At 38.4% G+C, this 15,002-nt stretch overlaps 1 protein-coding gene across 13 annotated transcripts in view; it reads left to right on the top strand.

Moving 5' to 3' along the window:
• The window catches only part of LOC102269683 (nuclear body protein SP140), an 81,228-nt gene that overhangs the window by 39,603 nt on the left and 26,623 nt on the right, over positions 1 to 15,002 (top strand). For 9 of the 13 annotated variants that reach the window (XM_070385472.1, XM_070385455.1, XM_070385440.1 and 6 more), the window contains 4 exons: positions 590 to 670; positions 1,063 to 1,152; positions 8,762 to 8,875; positions 9,860 to 9,913. In XM_070385472.1, the coding sequence (XP_070241573.1) occupies positions 590 to 670; positions 1,063 to 1,152; positions 8,762 to 8,875; positions 9,860 to 9,913 (339 nt within the window). The remainder of the gene's footprint in view (positions 1 to 589; positions 671 to 1,062; positions 1,153 to 8,761; positions 8,876 to 9,859; positions 9,914 to 15,002) is intronic. The other 4 variants (XM_070385489.1, XM_070385480.1, XM_070385463.1 and 1 more) reach the window with 2 other exon arrangements.

Raw genomic sequence — 15,002 nt, 5'->3', positions numbered from 1 at the left:
ATCTTCATAATTATACACAATTATTCTCCTAGTGCAGAAGCAGAAATGTTTAGAGGCAGGTCTATAGATAGGAAACTGAGAAGCAGAGGGCAGGAGAATGAGGTGAATGAAGTGGAAAGAGAGGCAGAACAGGCTTCATTGGATCTCAGGTGTGGTCCTTGGAGCAGATGTCCTTTTTCCCAAAGGGCAGCTCACCTGTGCTCTGAACCTCCTAACTCAGCTCATTTCCTTCTTTCTTTTTTTTTTTTTAAGTGGAGTATAATTGCTTTACAATGTTGGGTTAGTCTCTGTTGTACAATAAATTGAATTAGCTATATGTATACATATGTCCCCTCTCTGACATCCCTTCCATGTCTGCCTCCCGCCATCCCACCAGCCTAGGTCATCACAGAGCTGAGCTGTCTGAGCTATACAGCACCTTCCCACTATCTGTTTTACACATGGTAGTATATTCGGGTCAATCCTAATCTCCCAATTAGTCCAACCTCCCCCTTCCCTATCCCTGTGTCCACATGTCCATTCTGTACATCTGTATCTCTATTCCTGCATGGAAATAAATTCCTCTATACCATTCCTCATTTCTTTTCAGAGTCCTGTGATCCTGAAGCTTCCCAAATGACTGACAAAGAAGAACAAGAGGAGCTGCCCAGTCAACCACTGGATGGAGAAGGTATTCATGACTTCAACTCCTATGTAACTAATTGAATCTTTTTCTGTCTACGGGGAGGAAGATCTACTCTACTCCTCTTCACATGCGCACACAGAAGAAATACAAGGTGCCACGTGGAAAGAATCAAAAAGACGGAGGAAATTAGTTGTATTAGAAGGGAGTGAGATGGGTTTGTTGTGAGATTATGTTCAGCCTCTGGTGATAGTGTCAGGAGCCTTGTTAACCTCCAGGTCAGCTGAGTTCAAAGGCAGGAGGGTTATGGGTTGGGACATTCCCACCTTGGAGATTCTTTAGCCACCATAGTCTTCCTGGTTGTTTCTGGTAGGGCTTTCCTACTATGGTTTCCATTGGTCATACACTGGGTTTCTAAGAGATTTCATTCTATTTATCAGAAGGCAGTGGCACCTGTTTAGAAATATGTGATGAAGAAGAGACTCAGGAATCCTTGAGCTCACCACCAAAAAGTGGACCAGGTGAGGGAGGTAAGGATGGTCTGAGCTGCAAGACGTCAGGAGGATGGTGTTTCCTAATGGATGCTACTCTGGGAATACCCCACAATGGAAGTTTCAGTTAATTCTGAAATACAGTCTTCATGTTTACCTTGATTCTTTGGGAAAATGCCAGGACTTCGTGCGTGCTGTGCTCCATTGTGTCCAACCCTTTGTGACCCCATGGACTGCAGCCTGCTAGGCTCCTTTGTCCTTGGGATTCTCCAGGCAAGCATACCGGAGTGGGTTGCCATTTCCTTCTCCAGGGGATCTTCCCCACCTAGGGATTGAACCCATGTCTCTTTCATCCCCTGCACTGGCAGGCAGATTCTTTACCACTGAGCCACCTGCGGAAACCCCCACCACCAAAGCATGGACCAGGTGAGGGAGATAAGGATGGTCTGGGCTGCAGGGTGTCAGGAGGATGGTGTTTCCTGAGGTATTGTACTCTAGGAATACTCCACAATGAAAGTTTCAGTTAATTCTCAAATACCGTCTTCTCATTTACCTTGACTCTTCGGGAAAACGCAAGGGACAAGAAACCTTGAGCAACTCCACAATTAGGAGGTCATGCTGTTTGATAGTAAGTATCCATGTATCCATTTGTAGTAGATACAATCTCACACAGGAAAAAGAACAAAGAAGCTGCACAAAAATGTGATTAATTTTTAGTGAAACTGTTAGAACATTATATCTATTTAGTATCCCCGAAGAATATTTACATTCACCTCTTTCAGCACAGGAACATAACCTTTCATTTATCTGTTGTCTATAGAGACTTAATTTATTGCTTAAGTTGGTGTGACATGTTTTATATCACCATCAATGGTTTCTTTGTCTAAATGTTTGAACTTTTGATCTTACTATGGGAATAACTCATGACTTCAAATGTTTGAGGTTCTTTGGGGGTTTTAGTGGTTTCCTACTCCATGGATAACTCTCAAAGACAAAGTACAACTGGGTTTAAGCTGATTCTCATGACTAAGTCATGGTCTTGATATAAATGGTTTGTAGCATCCTTGCCCTAAATGGCAATCAATAGCTGCCAGACTGATGTTTCTTAAGGCTGTTTTCTGGATTAAAATTTATTTTAGAAGCATAATTGCAACTGAAGTCATAATGTTTTTTAAGAAGTTGGTTTGGGATGACAGTGTATTCAAAAATTCTTAAAATTGGCTCTACTAGAAATACAGTAGAAGAATTAAATTAAAAGTTAGGGTGGTGATCATAAGTGTGTCAGTCTTGGAATGTTATTATTAGCAGTAAAGATAACATTATGAGGAAGTCAGAGGCTTCAAACATTAAATGAGTAAATTGAAAAGCTGAAATAGCAAGGATAAAGGATAAAAAATGCAAAGAAGAATGTGACAATCAGTGTGACAAGCTAGACATCCAGGAAAACCTTACTTTGATGATCTTGAGTGGAAGCAGTTCTACCTTATGGAATTGTCTCTATGTTCTGGGAATCTTTGGGAATTCACTTAATATCCATTTTTCTATGGGTTCCTGAAGATATTTAAAATCTGTTTCCATTGTATTCAGATGTTATGATCTACTCCAAAAACATAATAGCTTTCGGTTTTAGCAACCTGACATATCCTAGAAAAAGCCCCAGGCTTCCCCAATGGATCAGCGATGAAGAATCCACCTGCAATGCGGAATGCAGGAGACATGGGTTCAATCCCTGGTTTGGGCAGATCCCCTAGAGGAGGAACTGGAAATGCACTCCAGTATTCTTGCCTGGAAAATCCTATGGACAGGGGACCCTGGTGGACTACAGTCCATGGGGTCGCAAAGAGTTGGACACAACTTATCAACTTAACAACAACAACCACAGAGAAGGTTCTAAGTTCAGTTGCTTGAGATAATTTTGCTTTCTGTAAGGGAATGAACTCTACAAGGAAATCTGAAGCAGTCATTGCATAACCAGCCTGGGATCTATTTTTCGTTATTATCTTTTGTCTCAATTTTTATTTTTATTTTAGAGATAATATTTATCATCAAATAATATTAAGTCAGGATTTAGTATGGAAGTGAACTTCCAGATGTTCAAGCTGGATTTAGAAAAGGCAGAGGAACCACAGAACAAATTGCCAATATCCATTGGAGCATTGAAAAAGCAAGAGAGTTCCAAAAAAACATCTACTTCTGCTTTATTCACTATGTCAAAGCCTTTAACTGTGTGGATCACAACAAACTGTGGAAAATTCTTAAAGAGGTGGGAACACCAGACCACCTGACCTGCCTCTTGAGAAATCTGTATGCAGGTCAAGAAGCAATAGTTAGAACTGGACATGGAACAACAGACTGATTCCAAATAGGAAAAGGAGTACATCAAGGCTGTGTATTGTCACCCTGCTTATTTAACTTATATGCAGAGTACATCATGAGAAATGCTGGGCTGGAGGAAGCACAAGCTGGAATCAAGATTGCTGGGAGAAATATCAATAACCTCAGCTAGGCAAATGACACTGCCCTTATGGCAGAAAGTGAACAACTAAAGAGCCTCTTGATGAAAGTGAAAGAGGAGAGTGAAAAAGTTGGCTTAAAACTCAGCATTCAGAAAACTAAGCTCATGGCATCTAGTCCCATCACTTCATGGCAAATAGATGGGGAAAGAGTGGAAACAGTGAGAAATTTTATTTTGGGGGCTCCAAAATCACTGCAGGTGGTGACTGCTGACATGAAATTAAAAGATGCTTGCTTCTTGGAAGAAAAGCTATGACCAGCCTAGACAGCATATTAAAAAGCAGAGATATTGCTTTGCCAACGAAGGTCTGTCTAGCTATGGATTTTCCAGTGGTCATGTATGGATGCGAGAGTTGGACTATAAAGAAAGCTGAGCGCCAAAGAATTGATGCTTTTGAACTGTGGTGTTGGAGAAGACTCTTGAGGGTCCCTTGGACTGCAAGAAGAGCCAACCAGTCCATCCTAAAGGAAATCATTCCTGAATATTAATTGGAAGGACTGATGCTGAAGCTGAAACTCCAATACTTTGGCCACCTGATACAAAGAACTGCCCCATGGAAAAGACCCTGAAGCTGGGAAAGACTGAAGGCGGGAGGAGAAGGGGATGACAGAGAATGAGATGGTTGGATGGCATCACCAACTCGATGGACATGAATTTGAGCAAGCTCTAGGAGTTGGTGATGGACAGGGAGGCCTGGCATGCTGCAGTCCATGGGGTCACAAAGAGTTGGACACAACTGAGTGTGTTGGCCATCTGGTGATGTCTATGTGTAGAGTCTTCCCTTGTGTTGTTGGAACAGGGTGTTTGCTATGACCAGTGCAGTCTCTTGGCAAAACTCTAGTAGCCTTTGCCCTGCTTCATTCTATACTCCAAGGCTAAACTTGCTTGTTACTCCAGGTGTTTCCTGACTTTCTTTTGCATTCCAGTCTCCTATAATGAAAAGGACATCTTTTTTGAGTGTCAGTTCTAAAAGGTCTTGTAGGTCTTCATAGAACCATTCAACTTCAGCTTCTTCAGCATTACTGGTCGGGGCATAGACTTGGATTACTGTGATATTGAATGGTTTGCCTTGGAAACGGACAGAGATCATTCTGTTGTTTTTGAGATTGCATCCAAGTACTGCATTTCGAACTCTTTTGTTCACCATGATGGCTACTCCATTTCTTCTAAGGGATTCCTGCCCACAGTAGTAGATATAATGATCATCTGAGTTAAATTCACCCATTCCAGTCCATTTCAGTTCACTAATTCCAAGAATGTCTACATTCACTCTTGCCATCTCCTGTTTGACCACTTCCAATTTGCCTTGAATCATGGACCTAGCGTTCCAGGTTCCTATGCAATATTGCTCTTTACAGCATCAAGCCTTGCTTCTATCACCAGTCACATCCACAACCAGGTGTCGTTTTTGCTTTGGCTCCATCCCTTCATTGTTTCTTAAGTTATTTTTCCTGATCTCCAGTATCATATTGGGCACCTAATGACCTGGGGAGTTCATCTTTCAGTGTCCTATCTTTTTGCCTTTTCATACTGTTCATGGGGTTCTCAAGGCAAGAATACTGAAGTGGTTTACCATTCCCTTCTCCAGTGCAAGTTAGTACTTCTTAATACATTTAATATAGTTTCATTTGCAGGATAAAGCCCTACCTATTACATTTTTAGGAGTTTCTTTGAGGGAAATATTATTAAATTTGTCATTTACTTTTGACATACCAAAAATTCCCCACTGAAACCCAAAGATATCTTTTGTAAAAATTTTCTGTTTAAGTGCAAGAGTTTAGACTCATACTGAGAGTACAAAGAGGAAGTGGAAATTCTGCCAGTGGGAGCTTGTGACTTTGGTAGAGACAAACCCATGACAAACAAAGAGGCCACTACACCCAGTCATAAGTATGAATAGTGTCCTTCTCGTAAATGAGGCATTGAACTCATCAACCAAACAGAGATGAGAAAGAAGACATATGATCAAATACATGATAATAGTTATGTACTAAACAAAGTGATTTTCTTTCACAAATTAATACAATGTCAAATATCCTCATGAAGGTTTTGGTGAGAGACTCAAGACAAATGTGACCAAATATATTTGCACAAATTGGCTATGGTCTACTGGAGCCCCACCCATTAATTAGTCTTTGGGGCTGGCATGGGTTGGGGATTTATCAAGTCTGTGTCTCTATGTATTTGCTTTGGATCACTATCTTCTAATAATTAAAAAGCATGGGAAATTCAGGAATACACAAACACATGAGATAAGACTTTTAAAAAAATAGACAGAAGAAAAGAGAGTAAATGAAGAAGTGGAAGAATAAGTACATTGACAGAATATTTGTTAAAAGCTGTGCTGCCAAACCAAAAGATCCAATGATTTTGTATCTAATTTCACACATATCTTTAAATACTAAAATAAATTCAGTAAAACCTCAAAGAAACAAGTCAGAGCTCAAGTTGTTCTTGGGACAGCTTCACTTGGAAGTGGATCAGGAAGACAATCTGAGTCATGCACAAAAAGCTGTAGGTTTGTACCTGTTGGTTCAAGGGTCTCAAAAGACACCCCTAAACAAGTCTTCGTGATGATCTTGCTGGGAGCTCTGTTTTTGAAGGCAGAGGTCATCATGCAATATCTAAAGCTAAAGCTGGCAAGGCACATGGCAAGAGGAGGCACTGTGCTTATGGGACTCAGTGTCTTTCAAAAAATAATTTTATTTATTTATTTTATTCATTTATTTTTATTTAAATTTTATTTATTTATTTTTAATTAATTTTTATTGCAGTATATTAGATTTGCAATGTTGTGTTTTTATTTACAGTTTTAGGAAGCATGTAGTTCAGGAACAGCAGATTTTCAGAAACAGGAGTGTTTATAACTAGGTTAGCATCTAGCCACACTCAGGCTTGCTGAAGTGTGTCTGTTGCTGATTGGCTGATTTTCATAAGTGTAAGGCCACCCTTAATTGGCTGGATTTAAATGTGGCTAGTGATGTAAACAGTCATTGGCCAATTGGGATAAATTTAAAACTGGCTCTGGTAATTATGGTTTGCAATTTTCAAGACAGTTTTTCCCAGAAGAATAAGATCTTTATATCTTATTCTTAAAGCTTAAAGTAGAAAAAGAAAAGTAGAGAAAGCAATTCAGTTCAGTTCTGTCGCTCAGTCGTGTCCAACTCTTTGTGACCCCGTGGACTGCAGTACACCAGGCCTCCCTGTCCATCACCAACTTCTGGAGTTTACTCAAACTCGAGCCATCCAACCAACTCATCCTCTGTCGTCCCCTTCTCCTCCTGCCCTCAATCTTTCCCAGCATCAGGGTCTTTTCAAACGAGTCAGCCCTTTGCGTCAGGTGGCCAAAGTATTGGAGTTTCAGCTTTAGCATCAGTCCTTCCAATGAACACCCTGAAAGGTTGTTGTTGAATCACACAAAGACACTGGGATTCTTGGCCCCCGGAGGAGAAGAATTCAATCCGGGGCCAGAGACGACGCTTGATCGCTCAGAGCTTTTGTGTAATAAAGTTTTATTAAAGTATAAAGGAGATAGAGAAAGCTTCTGACATAGGCATCAGAAGAGGGCAGAAAGAGTACCCCCCTGCTAGTCTTCAGCTGGATTGTTATATAGTCACTAGCAGTCTGTTAATGAAAGAAAGGAATGTCTTAAAATTCAGAATGGCACCAGGCCGCTCACCCATAAGATGCATTTTGGGATAATCTTGGCACCAAATGGTTTATCCTGGGCCATAAAATGATTAACTTGAATCTTGAAGAAGGGCGGACTACCATACAAATAGTTTCATTTACATAGATTAGGGGAACAATATCTGAGTATAACATACTGGTTTGTCAAGTACGTTCTGAGCCAAGAGGCGAACGGACTTGAGGACAGAGTTTGGGGTAAATGCATAGCACATTAGCATAGCTTAAGACAAATATTTTATAAGAAAAAGGCATTGGTTATCTCTAGGTTTGAGAATAGTTAACTTCAGGTGAAACCAGGTGTTCTTATGGCAACACAGTATTTTAAGAGAAATCTCCTTTTAAATTTATATAGAGAAGAAAAAAATATTGCTAGTTTGTTTCCTCCTGCCGATTAAGACGGAAAAGGCAATGGCACCCCACTCCAGTACTCTTGCCTGGAAAATCCCATGGACGGAGGAGCCTGGTAGGCTGCAGTCCATGGGGTTGCTAAGAGTCGGACACTACTGAGCGACTTGACTTTTACTTTTCACTTTCATGCACTGGAGAAGGAAATGGCAACCCACTCCAGTGTTCTTGCCTGGAGAATCCCAGGGACGGGGGAGCCTGGTGGGCTGCCGTCTCTGGGGTCGCACAGAGTCAGACACGACTGAAGCGACTTAGCAGCAGCAGCCGATTAAGAGAGATAAAAATGTCTGACACTTGCAGGCTATTTCCTCCGTTTGGAGACCCCTGGCCTTCCTGCCTGTTACCCTCTCAACCCAGGACTGAATTCCTTTAGGATTGACTGGTTGGATCTCCTTGCAGTCCAAGGGACTCTCAAGAGTCTTCTCCAACACCACAGTTCAAAAGCATCAGTTCTTTGGTGCTCAGCTTTCTTTATAGTCCAACTCTCACATCCATACATGACTACAGGAAAAACCACAGCCTTAACTAGACAAACCTTTGTTAGCTAAAGAGAAAGCAGAATGAGGTACAAAAGATGGGAAAAAACATGGTTTTATTGGACCACAGGTGTGATTATTGGAGCAGATGTACTTTTTTCCAGAAAGCAGTTTATCTTAGCTCAGAATATCAGTGTGCAGCATGAAAGCACCAGGAACTGTATCCTAATCACTGTCTTAGGATCTGTAATGTTCTTGTTTCCCTTCAGTATCTGGCAGACTAGAAACTCTCCAGATGAATACAGAAGAAGATTCAGAGGAGCTAGGTTCTAGCCCACTATCCTATGATAGCCAAAGTAATTATGAATTAAAAAAAAAAAACAGAAACAAAGTTCTGGTAAAGATAAAGAGATAAGAAAGGGAAACAGGGAGACTTAAAGAAAGAGTTAGATGTATGGAAAATCAGAGGAAGAAGTAGAAAAGGGGGATCAACAAAAAGGGGTTCAGAAAAGAGGATCATTGGGGAAATAAAAAATCTTCATAAGCCTTGATTTTGACCCAGGTACAGAGCTACCAACGTTTGGAAATAAGTGCTCCTGTGTGATGTGCTTCTCGAAAGATGTGCCCAGAGATCCAGAAGGAAGAACTGAAAGTATGCAAGCTGATGACATGTTAGGTAAGGCTACCTGAGGGTGGTGAGATGGGGGTGGCTCCACTGGCAACACAGACCTAGGTAGGGTGGTGGCAGATGGAAGGAAGGAATAAGGAATATGGCTGGCTTCCAGTCTATCCCAGTATCCTGATCTCTGCATTTGCTTGACCTGATCCTTTTGGGACTAGCAGGGAAGCAAGAGATCATTATAAAATTGTGTTTAAGGGATGGCCCGTGTTGATTATACATGGTTGATATATTAATTGGGCTTCCCTGGTGGCTCAAATGGTAAGAATCTGCCAGCAATGCAGGCAACATGGATTTGATCCCTATGTTGGGAAGATCCCCCAGAGAAGGGAATGCCAACCCACTCTAGTTTTCTTGCCTGGCAGGCTACAGTCCATGGTGGTGCAAAGAGAAATACACTCTTTAAAGTGGCAGTTTATTGTTTAGTCCATCAGTGTATTACTAACAAAGCTTTGTGATTTCCAGTGATTTCTATCCCTGTCACCCAAGAAAGTCAAGTGTATGTCCATCAATAGGTAACACTGTCATTTTGTCACAATCTTAGAAAGGTCTCAAAAGATAGCTACTCCTGCCACTTAATTGTCAGAAGGAAAGACTTCAGATCAACTATTCTTAACCCAGCACATAGGTTTGATAAATGTTCTCCAGCATGTCACTTGTTTATATAGTGATACTATTCACTTTTGCATATAAGGTCTTATTTCATCCTAACAAAATTCTTAAGGACTAGACAAATATCCCTGAGTAAACTGAAATTTATAGATATTGAAGAATGGTTTTCAAAGTCCCATTAAGAAATAATGGAAGACCCAGGGTCCGGGGCTCCCATGTCTCGATTCAGTAGGTTTGATTCCTTTACGAGAAAGAGAGATCACAACCCAAACGTCTTTATAAATTCAAGCCTTCTGCAGTATGAATCATCTTAAGATTTGTAACTTTTGTTTATTTATTTTTGTTTCCACATCTTGTGTTTTTTCCTAGATACGGTAGATCTTGGAAACAACTCTACTGTGAGAAAACCCAAGAAGAGAAGAAGTAAGAGTGCATGCAATTTTATTTGCTTTTGATACTAAAAAGGAGTTTTTAATGCCAGTTTCATTATTATTATTATTTATAATAATGTGTTAATAATATGAAAACCCCATAAAGGTGTCTATATCCTAATCTCTGGAACCTGTAATCTGTTATCTTACGTGGCAAAAGGGATTTTATACATACGGTTAAGATCAGGACCTTGACATTGGAGATTATCCTGCATTTTCTGGGTGCACTCAGTATCATCAAGAGGGCCTTAAAATATGAAGAACTGTTCCTGACTGTGAAGAGAGGAAGAAGTGATTATGGAAGACAGTCACAGAGAGATGCAATATTGCTAGCTTTGCAGATGGAAGGAAAGAATAAGGAATATTGATGGCTTCTGTTAACAGAAAGTGAGAAAGGAAAGGAAAGAGATTTCCCTCTACAGCCTCCAGACAGGAATGAAGCCCTACTGAAACCTTGATTTTAACCCAGAGTGACCCTTGTCAGACTTCTAACCAACATAACTATAAGATAATGAACTGTTTTAAGCCACTAAATTTGTGGTCATTTGCTATGGTACCAATAAAAGAGTAATATGGATTTTGGTTATTGGAAGTGGGATGCAGCCAAAATTCATTCCTAAAAATGTGGAAGTGGCTTTGAATTTGGGCAACGGGCAGAGGGAATTTGGGTAATAAGAATTTTAAGTAGAACAATAAAAAATGTCTAGATTGCTTTGAACAGTTAGTAGAAATGTGGTGCTGAAGACTGCTTGTGAGGACTTGGAAGTGAAGAGCATGGTAGGAAAAATCTATGTCATTTTGGAGAATATGTAAATCATTATGAAAAGGCTGTTGGGTCGCTAAGAGTCGGGCACGACTGAGCGACTTCACTTTCACTTTTCACTTTCATGCGTTGGAGAAGGAAATGGCAACCCACTCCAGTGTTCTTGCCTGGAGAATCCCAGGGATGGGGGAGCCTGGTGGGCTAACGTCTATGGGGTCGCACAGAGTCGGACACGACTGAAGTGACTTAGCAGCAGCAGCAGCAGCAGCAATATGGAGGCTAAAGGTGTCATGAAGGAAATAAGGAACGTGTTTTTGAAAATAAAAGGAAAGGGAATCCTTACTATTTAGTGGCAGAAAGCTCAGCAAAATTAAATCCTGCAGTTATGTGGAAAGCAGAATTTTTTGGATATATAGCTAAGATTCCTAATTACAAAAGGTGCAGCTGGTTTCATGTTGCTGCTTAGAGTAAACTGCGAAAGGAAAGAGGTAAGTCAAGGGAAGAGCTGCTAAACAAAAGGAATCAGGACTTGATGATTTAAAATTTTTTTAGCCTATTCAGATTGCAAAAATGCTAAAGTTAGGAGAGTCACTGTCAGGAAAACATGCTCTGCAGCAACAACCAGGAGTGTCACTATTTAACTTTTTGCGAATGTCCCAGAAGCAGTGAAACATCAAAGTATTCAGTCACACAAATTGTTCTTCAAAGAGATTAAGTTTGTGACCCATAGGTACCCTCAGCCATCGCAGCAGAAGTGAAAAATGGATATGTGAGTCTACAAGAAAGATTTGTGGAGGAGACGCTCGTCTAATGGATGAGATTCTCATGACATATATGGAAGATATAGAAGATTCTTAAGACATTTATACCAACAGAAACAGAGATGTCCTTGTTCTAGTCCTTAGAGCCTGTAATCTGTTACTTTACCTGGCAGAAGAGACACTGGTGGTGTGATTAAATTAAAGATTTTTAGATGGGGAGATTTTTCTAGATTATCTGGGTGGCCCCAATCAAGTCACATGGGTCCTTAAAATCAGAAAACTTTTCTGCTATGGAGAGAGGGATATGTGACTATAGAATAATGGTCAAAGGAGATACAGTGTGAATGGCTTTGGAGAATAAGGCAGGGAGCAATGAGCCAAGAAATGTGGGCAGCCTTCAGAAGCTTGAAAAGGTAAAGAAATCAAATATCCCCTACAGCTTCCAGAAAGAAACAAAGTCTCTAGATGCCTTGATTTTAGCTCAGTGAGACTTGTGTCAGATTCCTGATCTTCCAAACTGCAAGATAAAACATTTGTGTTGCTTTAAGCCAAGAAGTGTATGGTAATTTATAATAGTAACAATAGAGAACTAATACTCTTCATAAGACAAAACAGAAAGAAACAAACAAAAATCCTGAGTTTCACCTTTATATCATTAAGTTACATTTTTTAAAATAGCAATTTATAGTTTTTCAAACCTTGTTGTTTTCAAAATTTTAAAATATATGATCCGTATAAATTTTGATTGATATGTATTTTTCCAGATTTTTCTGTGCATGTTTTGAGATATTTACATCATACACTAACACATTATATCATAAATCTATTTATACTGTTACATTTCCCTTACTTTAAAATCAGTATGTCATGCACAAGAGATTATAAACATTTAACATTTTGCCAACGTAACTGTAAAAAGTTTTCTTTTATTCTGCTTTAATTTGCATTGCTCTCATTTTTATTGTGGTTGAGCATTTTTCATTTGTTATTGGTTATTTATTTTCCTTCTTCTAAAAATGGATAATGTGTATGCCTTACCAGTATTGCTATCTTTTTTAAACCATACTGAACAAACATAGGAATATTTATATATACATTAAACTTTGCCTATGTATACTGTTAGTATTTTATTTCATTTGATGTTATTCTCTTAGGTTTGTTTATAACATATTTTGTCCTAGAGAAATTTGAAATTTTATATAGTAAGATCTATCAGGATTTTCCTTTATGGCATCTAGGTTTTGTTTACAATATATAAAGATGTTTTCCAACTTGAAATTTTAAAAATACTTATATATGCTTCTAAAATATTTGACGTACTTAATACTTTTAAATGTTTAAATTTATTATTCATAAAAGACTCACCTCTTTGTGTGTAATGTGAAATAGTAATTACAGGGAGTAACACCAACTTTTTTAAAAATTGAAATATGCTAATGTACAATATTATATGTTATAGGTATATAATTTTGAAGGTTATACTCCATTTATGGTTATTATAAAATATTTGCTATATTCCCCATGATATACAATATATTCTTATAGCTTATTGTATACCTAGTAGTTCATATCTCTTAATTCTCTGCACCTAATTTGCCCCTCCCCTCTTACTTCTCCTCACTGGTAAGCATTAGTTTATTCTCTTTATCTGTGAGTCTGCTTCATTTTTGTTATATTCGCTAGTTTGTTGTATTTTTAAGGTTCCAGATAGAAGTTATATCATACAGTATTTGCCTTTCTCTATCTGACTTATTTCACCTAGCATAATTCCCTTCAAATCCATCCATGTTGACACAAATGGAAAAATTTTCATTCTTTTTTATGGCTGAGTAATATTCCATATGTATCTGTCTATATCTATCTATCTATCTACCACATCTTCTTTTACCATTCGTCTCTTGAAGGACACTTACACTGCTTCCATTTCTTGGCAATTATAAAAATGCTGCTATGAATATTAGGGTACATGTATCTTTTCAAATTAGTGTTTTTGTGTTTTTTGGTTATACATTCAGGAGTGGGACTGCTGTGTCATATGGTAATTCTATGCTTAGTTTTCTGAAAAACCCCAGCACTGTTTTTTCCACAGTGGCTGCACCAACTTACATTCCTATAATAGTGTGTGAAGTTTCCCTTTTCTCCATGCTTTTGCTCACCTTGCTATTTGTGTTCTTTCTGATGAGAGCCATTCTGACAGGTGCGAGATGGTTTTGATTTGCATTTCTCTGAAGATCAGGGATGTTGAACATCTTTTCATGTGCCAGTGGATGCCAACACTATTTCCTTCATGATTTGAATGCCCTTTTGCATCTTTTCTGTGTTCATGGATCTGTGTCTGATTCTACTCTGAGATGCTGGTCTATTTAGTTTTAATGTGGTACCAAGTTGGTTTAATTATAATATTTTAAAGTAAAATTTTCTATTCCTACTTGATATATATATATATTTTTTTTTCAAAGAAAAAAGTAAAAAATATAGTGAGGAGCAACAGAAAAGGGGATTTCAGAAGTCTGATTAATCTGGCTCACTCATTATGCATAAACTTTAGAATCAGTCAAGATTTCCTCCCCACACCTCCACAACTGCATTGGAACTTTGAAAATATATTGAATTTGGAGATTAGTTTGGGTAGAGTTGAGGTTTTTACAAGGAGCATGAGCTCTTCACTTATTCAGGTCATCTTGTATGTTCTTCAACAAAGTTTTAGCTTTTGTAAATAGATCTTGCCAATTTTTACTTTCCTAGACAGCTTTATTGACCTATAATTTCATATAATAGTATTTATCACTGTTAAGGTATGACTGGGTAAGTTTTAACAGACTGACCTCATCAATTCTTTAGAATTTGTTGAAGGCTCCTTTGCATCCTAATTTATGGTCAATCTTTGTGAATGTTCTCTGACACTTAAAAATTGTATTTGAACTATTTGTTGGGGTCTGGTTTCTTCCCATTTACATAGTCTTTATTAAATACAACTTTGTTTTTTAATTCTTGCATCTCCTAAATTAGGCTGTATTTGTTCCATCAGGTTTGTATTTAAGTGTGGTAAACGCTCCCACATGACTCTGTGTATTTGACTCCTCACTAGTCTATTGTTTTACTTTAAATATTTTGATGGTATTCATGACTATATGACTTAATGAATCTTTTCCATTTATTGTTATACAGTGTTTCTCTTTATCCCTACTAATGCTTTTAATATTAAAATCTCTTTTTCTGGGTGCTGATAGTGTAATGTGAACTTTAATGTTTTATGCTTTTTGGTGCTTTTTACTTCTTTTATGTTAAGCCCATTTTTGCAGCTTTGTTTTATGCCTCTTTTAACAACACTTAGCTTCTTCTAATCTTCTCTGATCTTTTTTTAAATCCTAACCGTTTAATAGTTAAATTTTATTTGTTTACAGTTGTTCTGATTCCTGATATACGTCGACTTGTATATCACTGTTCATTTTTATTTTTCTGTGTTTTTGTGTCTCTTTCCTACACTCAAATGGATTGAGATAGAATTCTATATTCCATCTTTTTTCTCTGCTGGTTTAGAGATTAGAGATGAAATT

The sequence above is a fragment of the Bos mutus genome, chromosome 2 (genome assembly GCF_027580195.1).
Source record: "Bos mutus isolate GX-2022 chromosome 2, NWIPB_WYAK_1.1, whole genome shotgun sequence".
In the NCBI taxonomy this organism is placed as follows: Eukaryota; Metazoa; Chordata; class Mammalia; order Artiodactyla; family Bovidae; genus Bos; species Bos mutus.
This window is presented reverse-complemented; position numbering and strand designations above follow the sequence as displayed.